Below are 16,322 nucleotides of genomic sequence, written 5' to 3' on the forward strand. Positions count from 1 at the left end.
GGGTCCAATCAGCCCCACTGTAGTTGGATGTCCTAATTCAGTTAGGGCAGTTCCCACAGTCAAATCTGACTTACATAAAATAGCAATCACGGCAGTCTTTAAGGATGTTTTGGCTCCTTTCCCAAACTTGTTCCTCACCATTGTGGTAAAAGGGTGTGTCCTATGGGCACTCCATGTGTGGGTCTGTGGGTTTAACTTGATAAATCCACCCTAACATGCAAATTTCCCTAACACTTTGGACATCTTCTTCTATAGTATACCAAGACAGTTCTGGCACTTCAACTTGTAGGCCACCGTGTAACCCATGCGTCAGCAAACCAATCAAATAAAATTATTCTTTTCCAGCCTCTTGAGCTGAAACACTGAAGGAAAAATCTGTGTTTAGTGGGCCCATATCAATAAGCACAGACTGACCCATCTTTATGTTCCTTGCACCATTATCCCACACCCTTAATAGCCATTCCCGCACATATTCCCCAGGTTTCTGTATGTATGTATTAGAAAAGACAAGCAGTTTTTTTGGGAGCATAGCATACCTCCTCCTAGGTCACCTTTTGGGGCTTGCTGGGACTTAAGTCTAGTTATAGGTCTAGAAGCCAAAATGGGTTTTGAGAACATTTAGCACTGTCTTGTAAGGCATCTGCCTCAGACAATGACCCAGGCAATGACTCAAAGTTTCTTCAGACACAGTTGGGTTAATCTCATCAGATGTGGGTTTAGGGGCTAATGGTTTTACTGAGGAGGGGGGCTTAACAGACAAAGATGGCGTAATTTCTTCAGATGGGAATGAGAGGGCATGGTCTTTTGGCAGGGCTGATTCAATGGAATTTAGGTGCTCAGTGTCCCCAGTTTCCTGATTATCTGCGCATATGTCTCCATTCCAAGTTTCAAGATTCCATTTCTTCCCAATCAATGCCCTCACTTTAACTTCAGACACCACTCAAGGTTGGGAATTCAGTTGGCCTTGTAATTCAGCCACTCTTATGATAAGACTCTGGGTTTGGTTTTTGGCAATATCTGCTCTGTTACCATAAGAAATAAGGCTTTCTTTCAAGGCACAAGTGGAAACTTTGAGGTCATTTATGCAGTGCTTGAGCTTTGACTTTGAAGCCCTGAGTTCATCTTTTCTTTCACCACTTCGTCTAGTGAAAGTAGGACCAACCAATCAGTTTCCTGATACCTCTCATTATGTCAAAATTGTAGAAAAGTATCAAACATACAATCACCCAGAGCCTTGTCTCTTACCAATACCTAATCTATTGGTGATGATATTTTGCATATTTCTATTGCCACCTCACGTCACAGATAAGCAGTGCCCTTTTTGGTACCAGAAGCAGAGTCATCAACATCTTTAAGAATAACCAGACCTGAGAACCAATTGAGAAAGCTTATATGTACAATTTTGTTCCTCTAGAACCACTCTTGGTACCAAATGTCTTAGGCTGGGTTCTCTAGAGAAGCAAAACCAGAGAGAGATTTATATAAAGGAAATGGCTCATGTGGTTGTGGAGGCTGGAAAGTCCCAAGTCTGTGAGTCAGGCTAGAGGCTTCTCCCGATTCACACAGCTGCAGGGGCTGCCAAACCCAAAATCCAGACCACAGAGCTGAGAATCCTAAGACTGGCAGGCAAGCTGCTAGCTCAAGTCCTAAGAACCAGAGGTAAGATGCATTGGAGCCTGTTACAGGATCTGGAGCCAGCAAAAGCCTGCGAGCCTTGACAGAAAGTCCGCCTACACTGGATGCAGGCCACACCAAAAGGAAACTCCCTTTCAAGTCATTGGCTACTCATGGCAGATCCCATGATGGAGGTGATCACATTATATCAGATCTCATCATAAAGTCATTACATTATTATACAACTGCCAAATTACTGAGAATCATGGCCTAGCCAAGTTGACATACAACCTTAACAATCACAAAGAGCTCAAGCTGGTTGTCATAAGAGCTACACATTAAAGCTAGGTGTCAAAGGACAAGACCTCTAGTCCCCAGTGCCTAATGCAGTGTTTGGCACATACCTGATGATGCATGAATGCTGAAAAATAATAAAATAAAAATGTGCATTAAAGTAACTTTTTAAAAAGTCCACACACAACAATAAAATAGTAATACCTAACAGCATTTATTACGACTGAAACGGTTAGGGCAAATAAGTGATAAAATCTGAGATACAAGGACGAGCACAGAGCGGCTAGAATGGATTGTACACGGAATGGGTGGAGAACAAGTTTGGGGCCACACAGGAAAGCTTTGCAAGCGTCCTCCGTGATCTGGACTGCATCTTAAATACAGCAGGGAGTCAATAAGGCCCCTTGTCCCTGATCCTGACTGAGTTGTGTAAGAGTGTGGTTGGCGTGTGGAGACAGAGCAGGGCCACAATGAAATGGTGCTGGTAGATCCTTTGTGCTGGTGAGGTGCCTGCCCTGGGCTTCAGAGTAGGGCTGGGGACACAGAAAGAAGGCTTGCTCACATGCTTGGTAAGTGCTCCCTCATGGAGAGGAAAACCTGCCACAAAACAGGATGCTGTTGGCTGCGTTGTGCCTGATGAAGAATAGGAAAGGGTGGTCCGTGCAGAACCGGGGCCCGGCCTCCAGGCAGCACTCCACAATCACCGCAGCTGAGGCAGCAGCAGCCTCCGTGCCCTCCTCGTTGACCTCCAAGAAGGACTTGTGCACAAACTTGGACAGGAACAGGTCTGTCCCAGCCGACATGGCAGAAAAGTCTGCCTTGTCCTGCTGAAAGGCATCAACTACCCCCAAATTTTGAAGTACAGATTCCATGTCATGATCTTCTTCCAGTGTAAATCTTGGAAGGAGGACTTCAACTTCAGTGCTGCTCATACAGTCTGGCTTGGTCCAGGCTACAAATTTCTCAAAAGTGAGATTCTTTTCCACCTGAAAGACCAAGAAAAAGACTTTGAGATTCATACTTCTGGGGATACATGTGCCAAGCACACACGTACTCTCTGTCCTCTGGCAGATGGTGTCCTCTCTGCCAGGAAACTCGTGCAATCAGGAGCTTCCACCGCACCCCAAGTGCTTTACATACACGACTCCATATCAAGTAGGGAGACGCCAAGCAGCCAGAGGCACAGCTCCTGTGACAGACATCTTCTATCCTGACAATTGTCCACACCCAGATGACTAGGATTTTTTTTTAACATGTTTATTTTTGATGTTTTGAAAGCAAACCAATCCTGGTGAGAAAAAAAATTGGAAAAGAAAGGGCTCTTAGTGTGGTCCAAATCAAAGGCAAATCTGACCAGGAGGGGCATTCTGCCTGGTTTCCAGAGAAGAGGTGTCCCACTTAAGGAGATGGACAGAGTGAGCACAAACAGACTGCGGGTTCAGTCACGCTGATGCCTTAATGCACAAGATGGTACTGCCTTCCCCCAGGTCCAGAGCCTAGAATCCAGTGGGTGTACAGGCCACCCACTCACTCTTGTAACCCATGCTGAAACAAAAACGAGGGGCCTCCACGGCAGGCTGTTCTGGCATCACCACCAGCACTGTGCTCCACAAGTCCCTGGTCCAACCACCCCCGCTTCTGTCCCTTGTTAGGTGAAAGGGTAAGACTAGCTTATGCGATATTTCAGGTTCTGAATAGCAATAAAGGTCCTTAGGTTCCAAAAGAACAATGCTAATAACAATGATTGCTATGATAAAAATAATGAAGAACGTTTATAGAGGGCTTACTAGGTGCCAGACAATGTGCTAAGCTTGCCACCTGGATAATTACAATCCTATTTTTTATCACGTAGATATTATCAATACCTCCATTTTCGAAAGGAGCAAGCAGAGCCTGAGGTGGTTTAATCACCTGGCAAAGTCACACAGATAACAATGGGAGAAGTAGGTCTTGGGTAATAGTATGAGTTCAAAGCCCACGTGCCTGAGCACTGTGCTTGGCAGAGGGGTCTGTCCACATCTCCAGCTCGGAAGGTGACTGCCAGAGATGGAAGCTGCATTACAGTCTATCCCGGTGAGAAAGGACTTGAGGGCTGTCACTGGATTCTTCCAACAGTCTTACCGTGCTGAGATCCACGTTGTCATCGGGGAGCAGAATGACCATACTCAGCTCTTCCCCGGCATAGGGCATCTCCAGGACCTGGGCCTGCACCTCCTTTGCGTAAGTGATTTTAAACGTAGCTTCCTGAAACATCATCTGCACTGGTTTTTGCTCCTTCTGAGGGGAATGAGCAGGAGAACGTGGAATTAAAAATGCTTTATCAAAAGAGGCAATATCAATTCCTGAAAGAGCTGCAGTTGCCTAAACAGTGTTTATCATATCCACAATAGAAACAACACTCAGTTCTGATTGTTGTTGTTATGAGCTGCCATCAAGTCAGCCCCAACTCATGGTGACCCCGTGTACAAGGAGACTGGACCATTGCGATCCACAGGGTTTTCATTGACTGATTTTTGGAAGTAGATAGCCAGCCCTTTCTTCCTAGTGCATCTTAGTCTGGAAGCTCTGCTGAAACCTGTTCAGCATCACAGCAACATACATGCCTCCAATGACAGGTGGGTGGGGGCTGCGCATGAGGTGCACTGGCAGGGAATTGAATCCGGGTCTCCCACATGGAAGGGAAGAATTCTACCACTGAATCACCACTGCTTCTCCCATGCTCTAATTCACACATAAATGTCATCCCGCTCCTTCCTATCATCACTAAAAGGCACTGATCATATGCAGACAAAACATCAGCCTGGGCAAGTTGTCTTAGTTAGCAAACCAGAGAAGGGGGTCAGATTTTTCTCATTTAAAACATACCCAACAAATAATATAATCAAATACAATTAATTTTAAAAAGTTTCTATTTAACTAGAAAAAAGTTTTCATGATCATCATTGCTGATGAAGGTGGGATGAAACAGATAGCTTCACACTATGTGAAGGGGGTGTAAATGGATAAGTCTTCTCCGGGAGCTGCCCGGCAGCAAGTGCAAAGAGTGATATATGTATTCATGCATTTTAATCCAAAAATTCTGAATTTTTAATCCAAAAATTCTGAATTTTTAATCCAAGGAAATAATAACAAATACAGAAGAGGTATATGAATTCCAAAGTTAATTGAAATGTTGAATTTATTAAATTAATTTTTTTTTAATTTATATAGAACAGCTATTATAAAAATGAATATTTTCTGAAATCAATGCTAGGAGAGTTCTCCCCCGCCCCCTTTAACTAGACAGTAGATTGCTTTAAATTTTGTGTATTTCATATTTATCTACATAAATATTACATATTTATGTATTTCCCAGAGCTGGGGATTTTGGCAAACAACTTTGATGCCTGCCTCAAGTAAAGTTACACTTCACTGTGAAAACCAAGGTCTTTCTCACTCAATTTTAATATGAGAAAGCTGTAAATCCTGAATGAATAATGATAAATTAGCAACATTTGAAATCCATAGTTAGTATAATTTTTAAAACACCTGATTATACAAATGTTTTCACATTCCCTCCCCTCCCTTCCTCAAGCCCACCGCAAACACATACATCACACCACCTTAACACCTATTTTTTTGCTTTCTATCTAAGCAATTTGGGCTTAAAGGAAAATCTTAAGTTTCCAGAACTAGGTGGCAGCAACGAACATATGAGAAATTACAGAAGGCAGTAAGAAGCAGTAATCAAACGCAAAAAATTATAGGTAGAAAATACTTCCAATTTCTTCAGTTTTTTCCACTGAGTTTCAAAATTTATTCAGAAATATCAAGTACAAATTTTTCAGCCTGTCATTTATGCTTTTCACTAAGTTAATTTTTTCCATTCAATTTCTTCATCAAACTAGCAAGATTTTGAAAGCTTCTCCCTACCTGGTTTATTTTAAAAGGCATTTTCCTTGTGTATGTTTTATTAAACTCTTCATTCCACCTTCCTTTGAAATAGATGGCATTGACAAAAACCAGCCTGGTCTGTGGATCGATTGAGTAACCTGGCAACAACTCTTGAATTTTACCTTTCAAGAAACGTAGAATACATTTAGTTGGTTTTATAAAAACATGATAGGTAAACTCTGATAAGACATATTGGCAGATGATGCTTGATTATTAATCAAAAGCCAGACATCCTTTTCTCAGATTTGTTTCTGTACGTAAGAAACAAAAACGACACATACAACCGGTATTTATCATCACCCACAGTTGGGGAATATCCACAAAGCTGATGATGGTGAAAGACTTCTAAATGACTCAAAGAGAATAGGTAAGTAGAAAGCAGAAACACTACCCCAGGTTGGAGAACAAGACAAGCAGAAAATGAGAGGTAGACTGGGAGGGCCTTGGCTATCTACTGTGGTTAAAGAGAGTGTTTGATCCAGTGCTCCAAGATTACATCCAATCTAACATGCCAGGACCACACCTGGATGAGTCAGAGGCAGCCCATATGAATGGCATTCTGAGGAACTAGCTGGCAATGGGCAGGATAAGTACAAAAGGATCTTCTGGAAGTCTCTGGAAGAGACATTACTATTCAATCCTCTAAACAAAGCAACAGGCAGCCCTGGAAAAGGTAATGTGGGACAAGTGAAAGATAATCCCTTCTTCCCCTGGATATTAAACTAAGTAAACTTAGTACACTAAGAGCATCCCTGAAAATTCACTGCCTCAAGAGGGCACAAGTGGTACATATTCTACTTCCTCCTGCAAGAAGAAATGGAAAAATAATTACTAAGTCTTTAAGCAAAGAGTACCTCTTGTTCTTCACTGTCTCATTTATTAACAGAAATAGGAATGTTTCTCATGGTGCTAAGTATGTTGGTTAAGAGGGGCCTGCATAGTTCACACATCACACCATCACTGATCTTGGGTCAAGGCCAGAGCATGTCCCTCTGTGAAATACAAGTGAATCAGACCCAACACCAAACGGAGAGTATTTTCAGTCTGTGGAATTGATTAGCCCTGGGAGAGGGTGTGTAGGTGGCATATAAACAAACATTCCCCCCCAAAAAAAGAATCCATTGCCATCAAGTCAATTCTGACTCCTGATGACCCCTTATGTTGCAGAGTAGAACGGTATGCCATAGGGTTTTCAAGGTTGGGGTCTCTTCTCCAAGGGAATTCTTTTTGCGTTTGAACCACCAGCCTTTCAGTTAGTAGTTGAGTGCTTAACTGTGCACCACCCAGGGACTCCAGTTGGCCTGTAAGTAGGGGCTTATCAAGTCTAATTAAGGGAACTTAAATGGAAGACATGAGAGGGAGGCAGCAGAGTAAGTACCATAACAAGTCAAAGGGATGGGGGTGACGGTCCACACAGCGTCTAGAAAGACAAGGCCCAAAACATACAGTTCCAAGATGATGAGTAACCTGACAGTGTGAGCACTACAAGGTAAGTGAGAAGATTTTTTGGTGTAAGTTGTTAAACTGAAGTCTGGTCTACGAACAGGTTTCTTCTGAGGTTTGTATCAGTCAATGAGGGACCCTGGTGGCATAGTGGTTAAGTGCTATGGCTGCTAACCAAAGAGTCGGCAGTTCGAATCCGCCAGGCGCTCCTTGGAAACTCTGTGGGGCAGTTCTACTCTGTCCTATAGGGTCACTATGAGTCGGAATCAACTCGACGGCACTGGGTTTGGTTTTTGGTTTATCCGTCACTCTGGCCCTAGGACAATGAACAAAATTAAGTCTCTCTTGCTGAAAACCCAAGGATCTGATCCGCGCCTTTATAAGTCTACCAAGGTTCAAACATGCCCTGAGGCCCAGCCAGTCAACATCATCCTGAACACCGTAAGCACGAGTGAAATTTGAGGAGGATGACAAGAAACAGAAGTGGGAAATAAAGGATAATTCTGACCTTCAGTCTTTTTGGAGACCCAAGTGTTTATCTGTTTCCTGGACCTCTCTGGAGCTTTGGCAAAGGAGAGCTGCTCCAGCTCAGCGTGGTAGAACTGAAGGCAGGATTCCTTAAATGTCTTTGGAAAGAAAGGTGTTCCATGAGGCTACACTGCTAAATAAAATGTGAGCAAGATTCCCAAAATTCTGCATATTCTATAAAATACCTTTTATTAAAAACAGCTTACATATCTCTTAAAAGTGGTCATATCTTAGTCTACTCGATGTTAAAATATCAACATTTATAGAAATGCTGCGTGCTAAGCCATGAATAACCAGAGATAAATAAATGACCTTCAGAAGTATATTAAGTAATTCAAGGTATAACTACAGAATTGTTAAAAATTTTCTTTCTACCCTAAGTTTCTCAAGCTTTCTAGAATCTTTCATCCTGTACCACCAAGCATCTGAATACACCTTTTATTGTTCGATATGTTCAACTTACTGAGAGGAAATCATATGTCTCTTCTCCAAAGAGCCTGTTGGCTGTTCTGAGTAAGTACTGAGTGCCAGGTTTGTTAACTTCAGTAAGAAGTGACTGGAAACCTTGGTGAATATCTTCCTCCATGTTTAAAGAAAGAGCCTGTTGAGAAAAATAATTTAAAATTATTGGTATTGCTCTTTGTTCTAAAAAAAAAAAAATTGCAAGCAAAATGTTTTCTTAAATACTCCATAAAATGTTTCTTTAAAAGGAAATTGTTCTTATTTTAATTGAGGGTTTAAAACATACTAAAGAAGCATACCATGTCAGAGAGACAGAGAGAGGAGAGTGTAGAAAGCGAGCAGGTGAAAGATTTGGCTGTTCTGCCTTAGCAGAGCTGTCTCGTTTAAAGATGAGTAACAGGAAAAAGTGGGGGCAGTGGTGGCTTAGTGGTGGAATTGTCACCTTCCATGCAGGGGACCTAGGTTCAACTTCTGGCCAATGCACTTCATGTGTAGCCACCACCGTCAGTCAGTGGAGGCTTGCATGTTACCACGATGCTGAACAGATTGAAGCTGAGCTTCCAGACTAAGACAGACTAAGAAGAAAGGCCTGGTGATCTACTTCCAAAAATTAGCCAATGAAAACCCTATGGATCACAACGGTCTGATCTGGGTAACACGGGGTCTTCATGAGTTGGGGGCTGACTGGATAGCAACTAACGACAACAAAAATAAGAACAAATGGAAAGGGTAAAGAGAGGTCAAAAGAGGGGCTATTATAAAATCCTGCATCCCAACTGTTATGGATTGAATTGTGTCCCCCCAAAATATCTGTCAACTTGACTAGGTCATGATTCCCTTGTATGACTGTGTACCATTTTATCTTCTGATGTGATTTCCCTAAATGTTGTAAATCCTATCATTATGATGTAATAAGATGGATTAGCCGCAGTTATACTGATGAGGTCTACAAGATCAGGTAGTGTCTTAAGCCAGTCTCTTTTGAGATATAAACGAGAGAAGCAAACAGAGAGACAGGGGGACCTCATATCACCAAGAAAGCAGTGCTGGGAGGAGAGCACATCCTTTGAACCTGAGGTTCCTGCAATGAGATGCTCCCAGACCAAAAGACTGATGACAAGGACCTTCCTCCAGAGCCGACAGAGAGAAAAAGCCTTCCCCTGGAGCCGACGCCCTGAATTCAGACTTCTAGCCCACTGGACTGTGAGAGAATAAACTTCTCTTTGTTAAAGCCATCCATTGAGGTATTTCTGTTATAGCAGCACTAGATGACTAAGACACCAATGAAAACATAAAAGTGCCCTAAGTAATCAGAGGGGAAAAAAAAAGATGCAATTAAAGATGCAAGGAGAAATGAGCAGGAAATACACACTTGGAATGGCACTACCTAAGAGACGTCATTTTCTGTTTCTTTCAGATCAAGCAGACAAAAGGAAATAAGGGCATAAAATGAGCAATATGATTAATATGACTAAACCAAAACCAAACTCATTGCCATCAAGTCAATTCCCACTCATAATAACCCTACAGGACAGGGTAGAACTGCCCCACAGAGTTTCCAAGGAGTGCTTGGTAGAGTCTAACTGCCAACCTTTTGGTTAGCAGCTGAACTCTTAACCACTACGCCACCAGGGTTTCTGAAATATGACTAAACCACAGTTAGTAAAATTGTACCCCAGAAAAAGAATATACAATTTTAAGATGTTACTTTAATATTTCTAAAAATGCATCGTATATTAGGCCAGAAAAAATGTCTTAATTAATCCTGAAATACAGATATTAAACAGGTTATATTCTCTGTAGTGAAGCAGAAATCAGTAACATTATAAATAAAATACCAATAATGTGGAAATGACCCTACTAAAAAGCTACTGAATACACTTTTCTAAATAAATAGCTCTTCTGAGTAAATAATTCTTCTAAATAATTGCTAAAAATGCCCTTTTAAATAACTATATAACCAATTATTTAGAAAATAATCAAAACAGGAACAATATATATCAAACCAAATGGTTTGGCTAAAGATATAAGCAAAAACACAGCATTAATTTTTTAATAACATCAAGAAATAAACTGAACAAAACTTTCAACTCGTAATGTAAGAAAAGCTACAGAAAAAAACCTAAGAACTTATGGAAAAATACAGTGATAAGTGAATCCCAAAGCTGGTCCTTTGGAAGAAAACACACACACACACACATACACACACACACACATCAAAAGTAGGCAAATACCTGGCAAATGTAAGAAAAATAAGAAAAAGCACCAAAAATGAGAAAAAAAAGACACAGAGGGCATGTTAAAATAATATACAACTATGTGTAATTATTTCCAGCAAAGTATAGTTATGAACTGCCAAATTAAAGTCAAGAATATCAATATACCAGTAACAATGGAAGACACAGACAACTAATTCCAAAAAGGCTTAGGTGATTTTATGAATTTTTTTTAAATATTCAAGAAATTTGTATTTCTCACACCACAATTCACATAGTTCTATAGCACAGAAAAAGAAAGCTACTAAATTCATTTTGTAAAGCTCACATATGATTGATACGAAAACCTGTCAAAAACAGAACAGAAACGAAAGCTAAAACCACTTCACTGAAGACAGTCATAACACTACTTTCAGGATGAGCTAAGATACTTACCGCTTGCTACATGAAAGCTTTACATCGATTTTCTCAGGGAATCTCACATTAAGTGAAAGAATATTTACAAAGACAGCATGATCACTGAAGTATAAAATTTCGGTGGGAAAGGACTGGAAGGGTGGATGGTTGCCTCTGGGTTGTGGGTCCCTAGGGATTTTTTTTTTCTTCCTTCCTGCTACTTTTATTTTTAAGACCTTTATAATGGGATTTTACCACTTACATAATGAAGGAAAACAAATAATTTTAAAAATATTTCTGCTGCTCTTACAGCTTCACCTTGTGTTACACAGCAGTGTGTTGCCAGCTTCCTGAGGGTCCCGCTATTTTTAGGTGAAAACAGAGGACATCAGGGACTGTCAAGGGTCACACCTCAGAGGGACCAGACCAACTGAGTGTTCTCAAAAAACGCTCTGTAATGGTCTATTGGCTATCTTTAAACATAGAAAATTTTATAAAAATCTAAGTAAAAAGAACTCTCCTCTATACATAAACCTCTACTCTTCATAAAATGAGCTGGAAAATGATTAAAATAAGTTATCACTATCTAAAAAGGTCCTCAAAGGAAAAGAAAGTCACACTGAAACAAAAAGCAACCACAGTGACTCACACGGCCAAGAAGAAGGTGAAGACTTTGTGGTAGGTACTCTCCTGTCCACTCTGTAAGCCCCTTGGGGACAGGGATTGACCTTAGTCATTTCCAGATTAATGTCTGCTAAGCTAACTAGTATATGCAATGATAGTACATGTCAATATGTGTGACTGTGCATACACATACCTGTACCTGTAGTACACATCTGTATATGTAATTGTGCAAATGCTCAACTGTATGTATAACTAGTACATGTCTATATGTGTAATTGTGCAGCCACACATCTGTACGTGTAACCGTAGTACATGTCTGTATGTGTAACTGTAGTACACATCTGTATAACTGTGCAGACACACATCTGTATATGTAACTGTAGTACACGTCTGTACATGTAATCGTGCAAACACACATCTGTACATGTAACTGTAGTACATGACTGTATATGTAATTGTGCAAACACACATCTGTACATGTAACCATAGTACACGAACTGTATATGCAATTGTGCAGACACACATCTGTACATGTAACTGTAGTACATCTTTATATGTAATTGTGCAAACACATGTAACTGTAGTACACATCTGTATATGTAATTCTGCAAAACATCTGTACATGTAACCATGGTACATGTCTGTATAAGTGTGTAGACACACATCTGTACATGTAACCACAGTACATGTCTGTATATGTAACTGTGCAGACACACATCTGTATGTGTAACCGTAGTACACGTCTGTATATGTAATTGTGCAAACACACCATAGTACATGTAGGTATACGTAGCTGTGCAGACACATCTGTATGTGTAACCTTAGTACACGTCTGTATGTGTAATTGTGCATATACACATCTGTATGTGTAATTGTGCAGACACACATCTGTACGTGTAACCATAGTACATGTCTGTATATGTAATTTGCAGACACACATCTGCATGTGTAACCTTAGTACGTGTCTGTATATGTAATTGTGTAGACACATATCTGTACATGTAACCGTAGTACGTCTGTATATGTAATTGTGCAGACGCACATCTGTATATGTAACTGTAGTACATGTCCTTTTATCCTAGTTTGCATATTCTGCTTTATTACTTTGCTGAGCTGGAAAGGCAAGTTAGTATATAAACCACTTGAAATAGACCTTAATTTACCTCTTCTTTTACTAAGGAATAATTATAGCTACAAAGTCTTTTGCTCCAAAAAAGAGAGATCTTCGTAGCTTAAGTTTAAAACAATTTTAGTAACATTTTCTAAACAAAGATAAAGTGCTTGCGCAAAATTTTGATAGTGTTCTCCTGGTTTTGAGAACTTTCCTGGGAAAATCTCATTAGGGAAGCTCTCTGCCTTCCCCTCCTTCCCTTCCGCCACGACCTAAAATGAGCCGGCATTCGCCCACATGGACTCCACTCCCCCAGGCTCTCCCACCAGCACTTCTACAGAGTCAGGTACAGGGCTGGATGATCTGGCAGAAAACCAGCAAAGCCAGCCTTTCTCCTGTGTGACAGCCACTCATACCTGGGCCATCTGGGCAGCGGTGTTTCTTTTTGCCCCCAGGAAGACCATGGCCAGGGCAGAGGAGATGCTCAGGGGAGAAAAAAACACATTGTGTGAAGGGTTTTCTTCACACAGTATCTTTAAAAGACGGATGGCAAAGGTTCCATTTGCTTCAGTGAGTGCGTCCATGGTGCAGTTCTGGAACGAGAGAACAAAGAGAAATGCTACTCCATACACCCCTCAAGGTTTGTTGACCCTGACTATGACGATTTTGGAATTGTACTTTTTTGTTTGTGTCTTAAATTCTTAAATAATTTGAGGAAAATCCTTTTAGTGTTGCTCTCCAGCCAAAAATAAATCCAAATTTCAAGATAATTAGGTAAGTGTGGTGGCGGCAATAGATCAAATGAGCTTAAGTACAAACACACACTCACACATTCATACACACCTGCCCACACATACACACACTCACACATTCATATACATCTGGTCACACACGCTCACACATTCATACACATCTGCTCACACAGTCACACATACGCATCTGCTCACACATACACACACATTCATACGTATCTGTTCACACATACACACACATTCATACACATCTGCTCACACATTCATACACATCTGCTCACACATACACACATTCATGCACATCTGCTCACACATACACACACATTTATACACATCTGCTCACACACATTCATACACATCTGCTCACACACACACACATTCATACACATCTGCTCACACATACACACACATTCATACACATCTGCTCACACACTCACACATTCATACACATCTGCTCACACACTCACACATTCATACACATCTGCTCACACATACACACACATTCATACACATCTGCTCACACATACACATACACATCTGCTCACACACACACATTCATACACATCTGCTCACACATACACACATTCATACACATCTGCTCACACATACACATACATATCTGCTCACACACACATTCATACACATCTGCTCACACATACACACACATTCATACATATCTGCTCACACACACTCACACATTCATACACATTTGCTCACACATACACATACATTCATACACATCTGCTCACACATACACACACATTCATACATATCTGCTAACACACATTCATACACATTTGCTCACACATACACATACATTCATACACATGTGCTCACACATACACATTCATACACATCTGCTCACACATACACACACACATTCATACACATCTGCTCACACACACATTCATACACATCTGCTCACACATACACACACTCACACATCTGCTCACACATACACACACTCACACATCTGCTCACACAAACACACACATTCATACATATCTGCTCACACATACACTCACATTCATACACGTCTGCTCACACATACACATACACATACACATTCATACACATCTGCTCACACATACACACACATTCATACATATCTGCTCACACATACACATACACATTCATACACATCTGGTCACACACACATTCATACATATCTGCTCACACATACACTCACACATTCATACACATCTGCTCACACATACACATACTCACACATTCATACACATCTGCTCACACATACACACACACACACATTCATACGCAGGCTGTAAGGACACCACTCAATGCCCCACAGCTCCCCAGCCCTGCCCAGGGTGATGTGACATGAAACCCACCTGCGCACTCGAGCGCCACACGGTCTTGTGGCTGTTGTCCAAGCCGCTGCAGAGGCTGAGAAGCCGCTCTCTGTACGCTGGGAGCAGAAAGCGGCTCTGATCCCCTGGGCCCTGCGCTCACCGACTTCAGATGCGCAACGCCGCGGGCTCCGGGACTTCCGGTCTTCCAGCAGGCAGACCCGGGCGGAGGTCCGGGTTGGGGGCGGAGGTCCGGGTTGGGGGCGGAGGTCCGGGTTGGCGGCGGAGGTCCGGGTTGGGGGCGGAGGTCCGGGTTGGGGGCGGGGCCGGGGCCGCGGCCGGGGCGGGGCGGGGCCGGGGCCCCCTGCTCGCACCTCCGGCATTTTCCCCTCCACTTCAGGAGCCTAGCCCGCTTGGAGGCGAGCGTCCGGGGTATGAATAGGTTGTGCACGGCGGCCCCGAGCCGGATTTTTCTGGAAGGGAATGCGAGCTGAAATGCGCTGACCGCTAGCTCAGGCTGAGGCCTCGGCGCGCCCCCGGCTGTGGAAAGAGAGACCGCGGGACCCGGGGACAGGCCGAGCGAGCGCGGAGCCCTGCGTCTTTCTGCCTCCGGGAAGCCCAGGCAGAGTGGCAGCTCCGGTTTCGGGACAGGGAGGTCCCTTGGATCTTCATTCAGCCTGTGTCTTGCACCAATGAGGGGTTCCGCTGGAACGGAAGGATCTCTTCCTAGTCCCACAACTAAAGAGCAGGCCTGAACCCTACCTAGACCCGGGCTCTCCAGCCCCTTTCACCCAAGCTCTCTCGCTACAGCTGCTTGATTGCAGTGTTGTTGGGAACAGCCCTGTCATCAGTGCAAGTCAGAAAGAGACTCGCCTCAGCCGGGCTCGGACATTGGTCCAGTCCCTGGCTGGGGTTAGGCCCAGGGACCACTTGGTTCAGCCGCCCAGGATGTTTTCAGAGACCAGCACTTCCCATCGCCTCATTTGCCAGCTTCCTCCTGAGGCTGTTCACAGTTGGCGGCATTACAGACGGTCATGGATTGAATTGTGTCCCCCCAAAATATGTTATCAACTTGATTAGGCCATGTATGGTTGTCCTCCATTTTGTGATTGTAGTTTTTATCTTGAGAGGCTTACTGTGGAATTGTAACACCACCCTTACTTGGGTCACCTCCCTGATCCAGGGTAAATGGAGTTTCCCTGAGGTGTGGCCTGTGCCACTTTTTATCTCTCAAGAGATAAAAGGAAAGGGAAGCAAGCAGAGAGTTGGGGACCTCATACCACCAAGAAAGCAGCACCAGGAGTAGACAGTTGCCTTTGGACCCAGGGTCCCTATGCCTGAGAAGCTCCTCGACCAGGGGAAGATTGAGGACAAGGACCTTTTTCCAGAGCAGACAGAGAAAGTCTTCCCCTGGAGCTGACTCCTCGAATTTGGACTTTTAGCCTACTGTACTGTGAGGAAATAAATTTCTTTTTCTTAAAGCTATCCACTTGTGGTATTTCTGTTATGGCAGCACTAGATGACTAAGATAGGGCCATGAAGACCTACCCTGCAGGAGATCTGCCTGGGTGGTAGATTACCGCCAGGAGCTGCTGCCAGAAGCATAACCTGTTGTTTCATTTTTTTATTTTCCTTTTTTTCT

General features: G+C 42.6%; 1 protein-coding gene across 2 annotated transcripts; it reads right to left on the reverse strand.

Moving 5' to 3' along the window:
* Positions 1-330: 330 nt before the first annotated feature.
* Positions 331-14,926, reverse strand: SERPINB9 (serpin family B member 9). Of its 2 annotated transcripts, XM_003417843.4 has the most exons (7): positions 14,723-14,918; positions 13,038-13,214; positions 8,276-8,413; positions 7,793-7,910; positions 5,821-5,963; positions 4,030-4,185; positions 331-2,894 (listed from the first exon to the last, which is right to left on the reverse strand). In XM_003417843.4, exons 2-7 carry the CDS (start codon positions 13,203-13,205, stop codon positions 2,490-2,492), a joined length of 1,128 nt encoding a protein of 375 aa, XP_003417891.2. In that variant the 5' UTR covers positions 13,206-13,214; positions 14,723-14,918; the 3' UTR covers positions 331-2,489. The 2 variants fall into 2 exon arrangements, with proteins under 2 accessions (XP_003417891.2, XP_010595842.2); XM_010597540.3 differs by lacking the exons at positions 5,821-5,963; positions 7,793-7,910 and having other exon boundaries at positions 14,723-14,926.
* Positions 14,927-16,322: the final 1,396 nt, after the last annotated feature.

Source organism: Loxodonta africana, chromosome 1 (genome assembly GCF_030014295.1).
Source record: "Loxodonta africana isolate mLoxAfr1 chromosome 1, mLoxAfr1.hap2, whole genome shotgun sequence".
NCBI classification, from domain to species: Eukaryota; Metazoa; Chordata; class Mammalia; order Proboscidea; family Elephantidae; genus Loxodonta; species Loxodonta africana.

Coding starts and splice junctions, on each gene's coding strand:
- SERPINB9 (XM_003417843.4), bottom strand. CDS start 13,205: ATGGACGCACTCACTGAAGCAAATGGAACCTTTGCCATCCGTCTTTTA. Junction 8,414..13,037: donor CCGCTGCCCAGATGGCCCAG/GTATGAGTGGCT, acceptor TTTTCTCAACAG/GCTCTTTCTTTAAACATGGA. Junction 7,911..8,275: donor AGACATATGATTTCCTCTCA/GTAAGTTGAACA, acceptor TTCTTTCCAAAG/ACATTTAAGGAATCCTGCCT.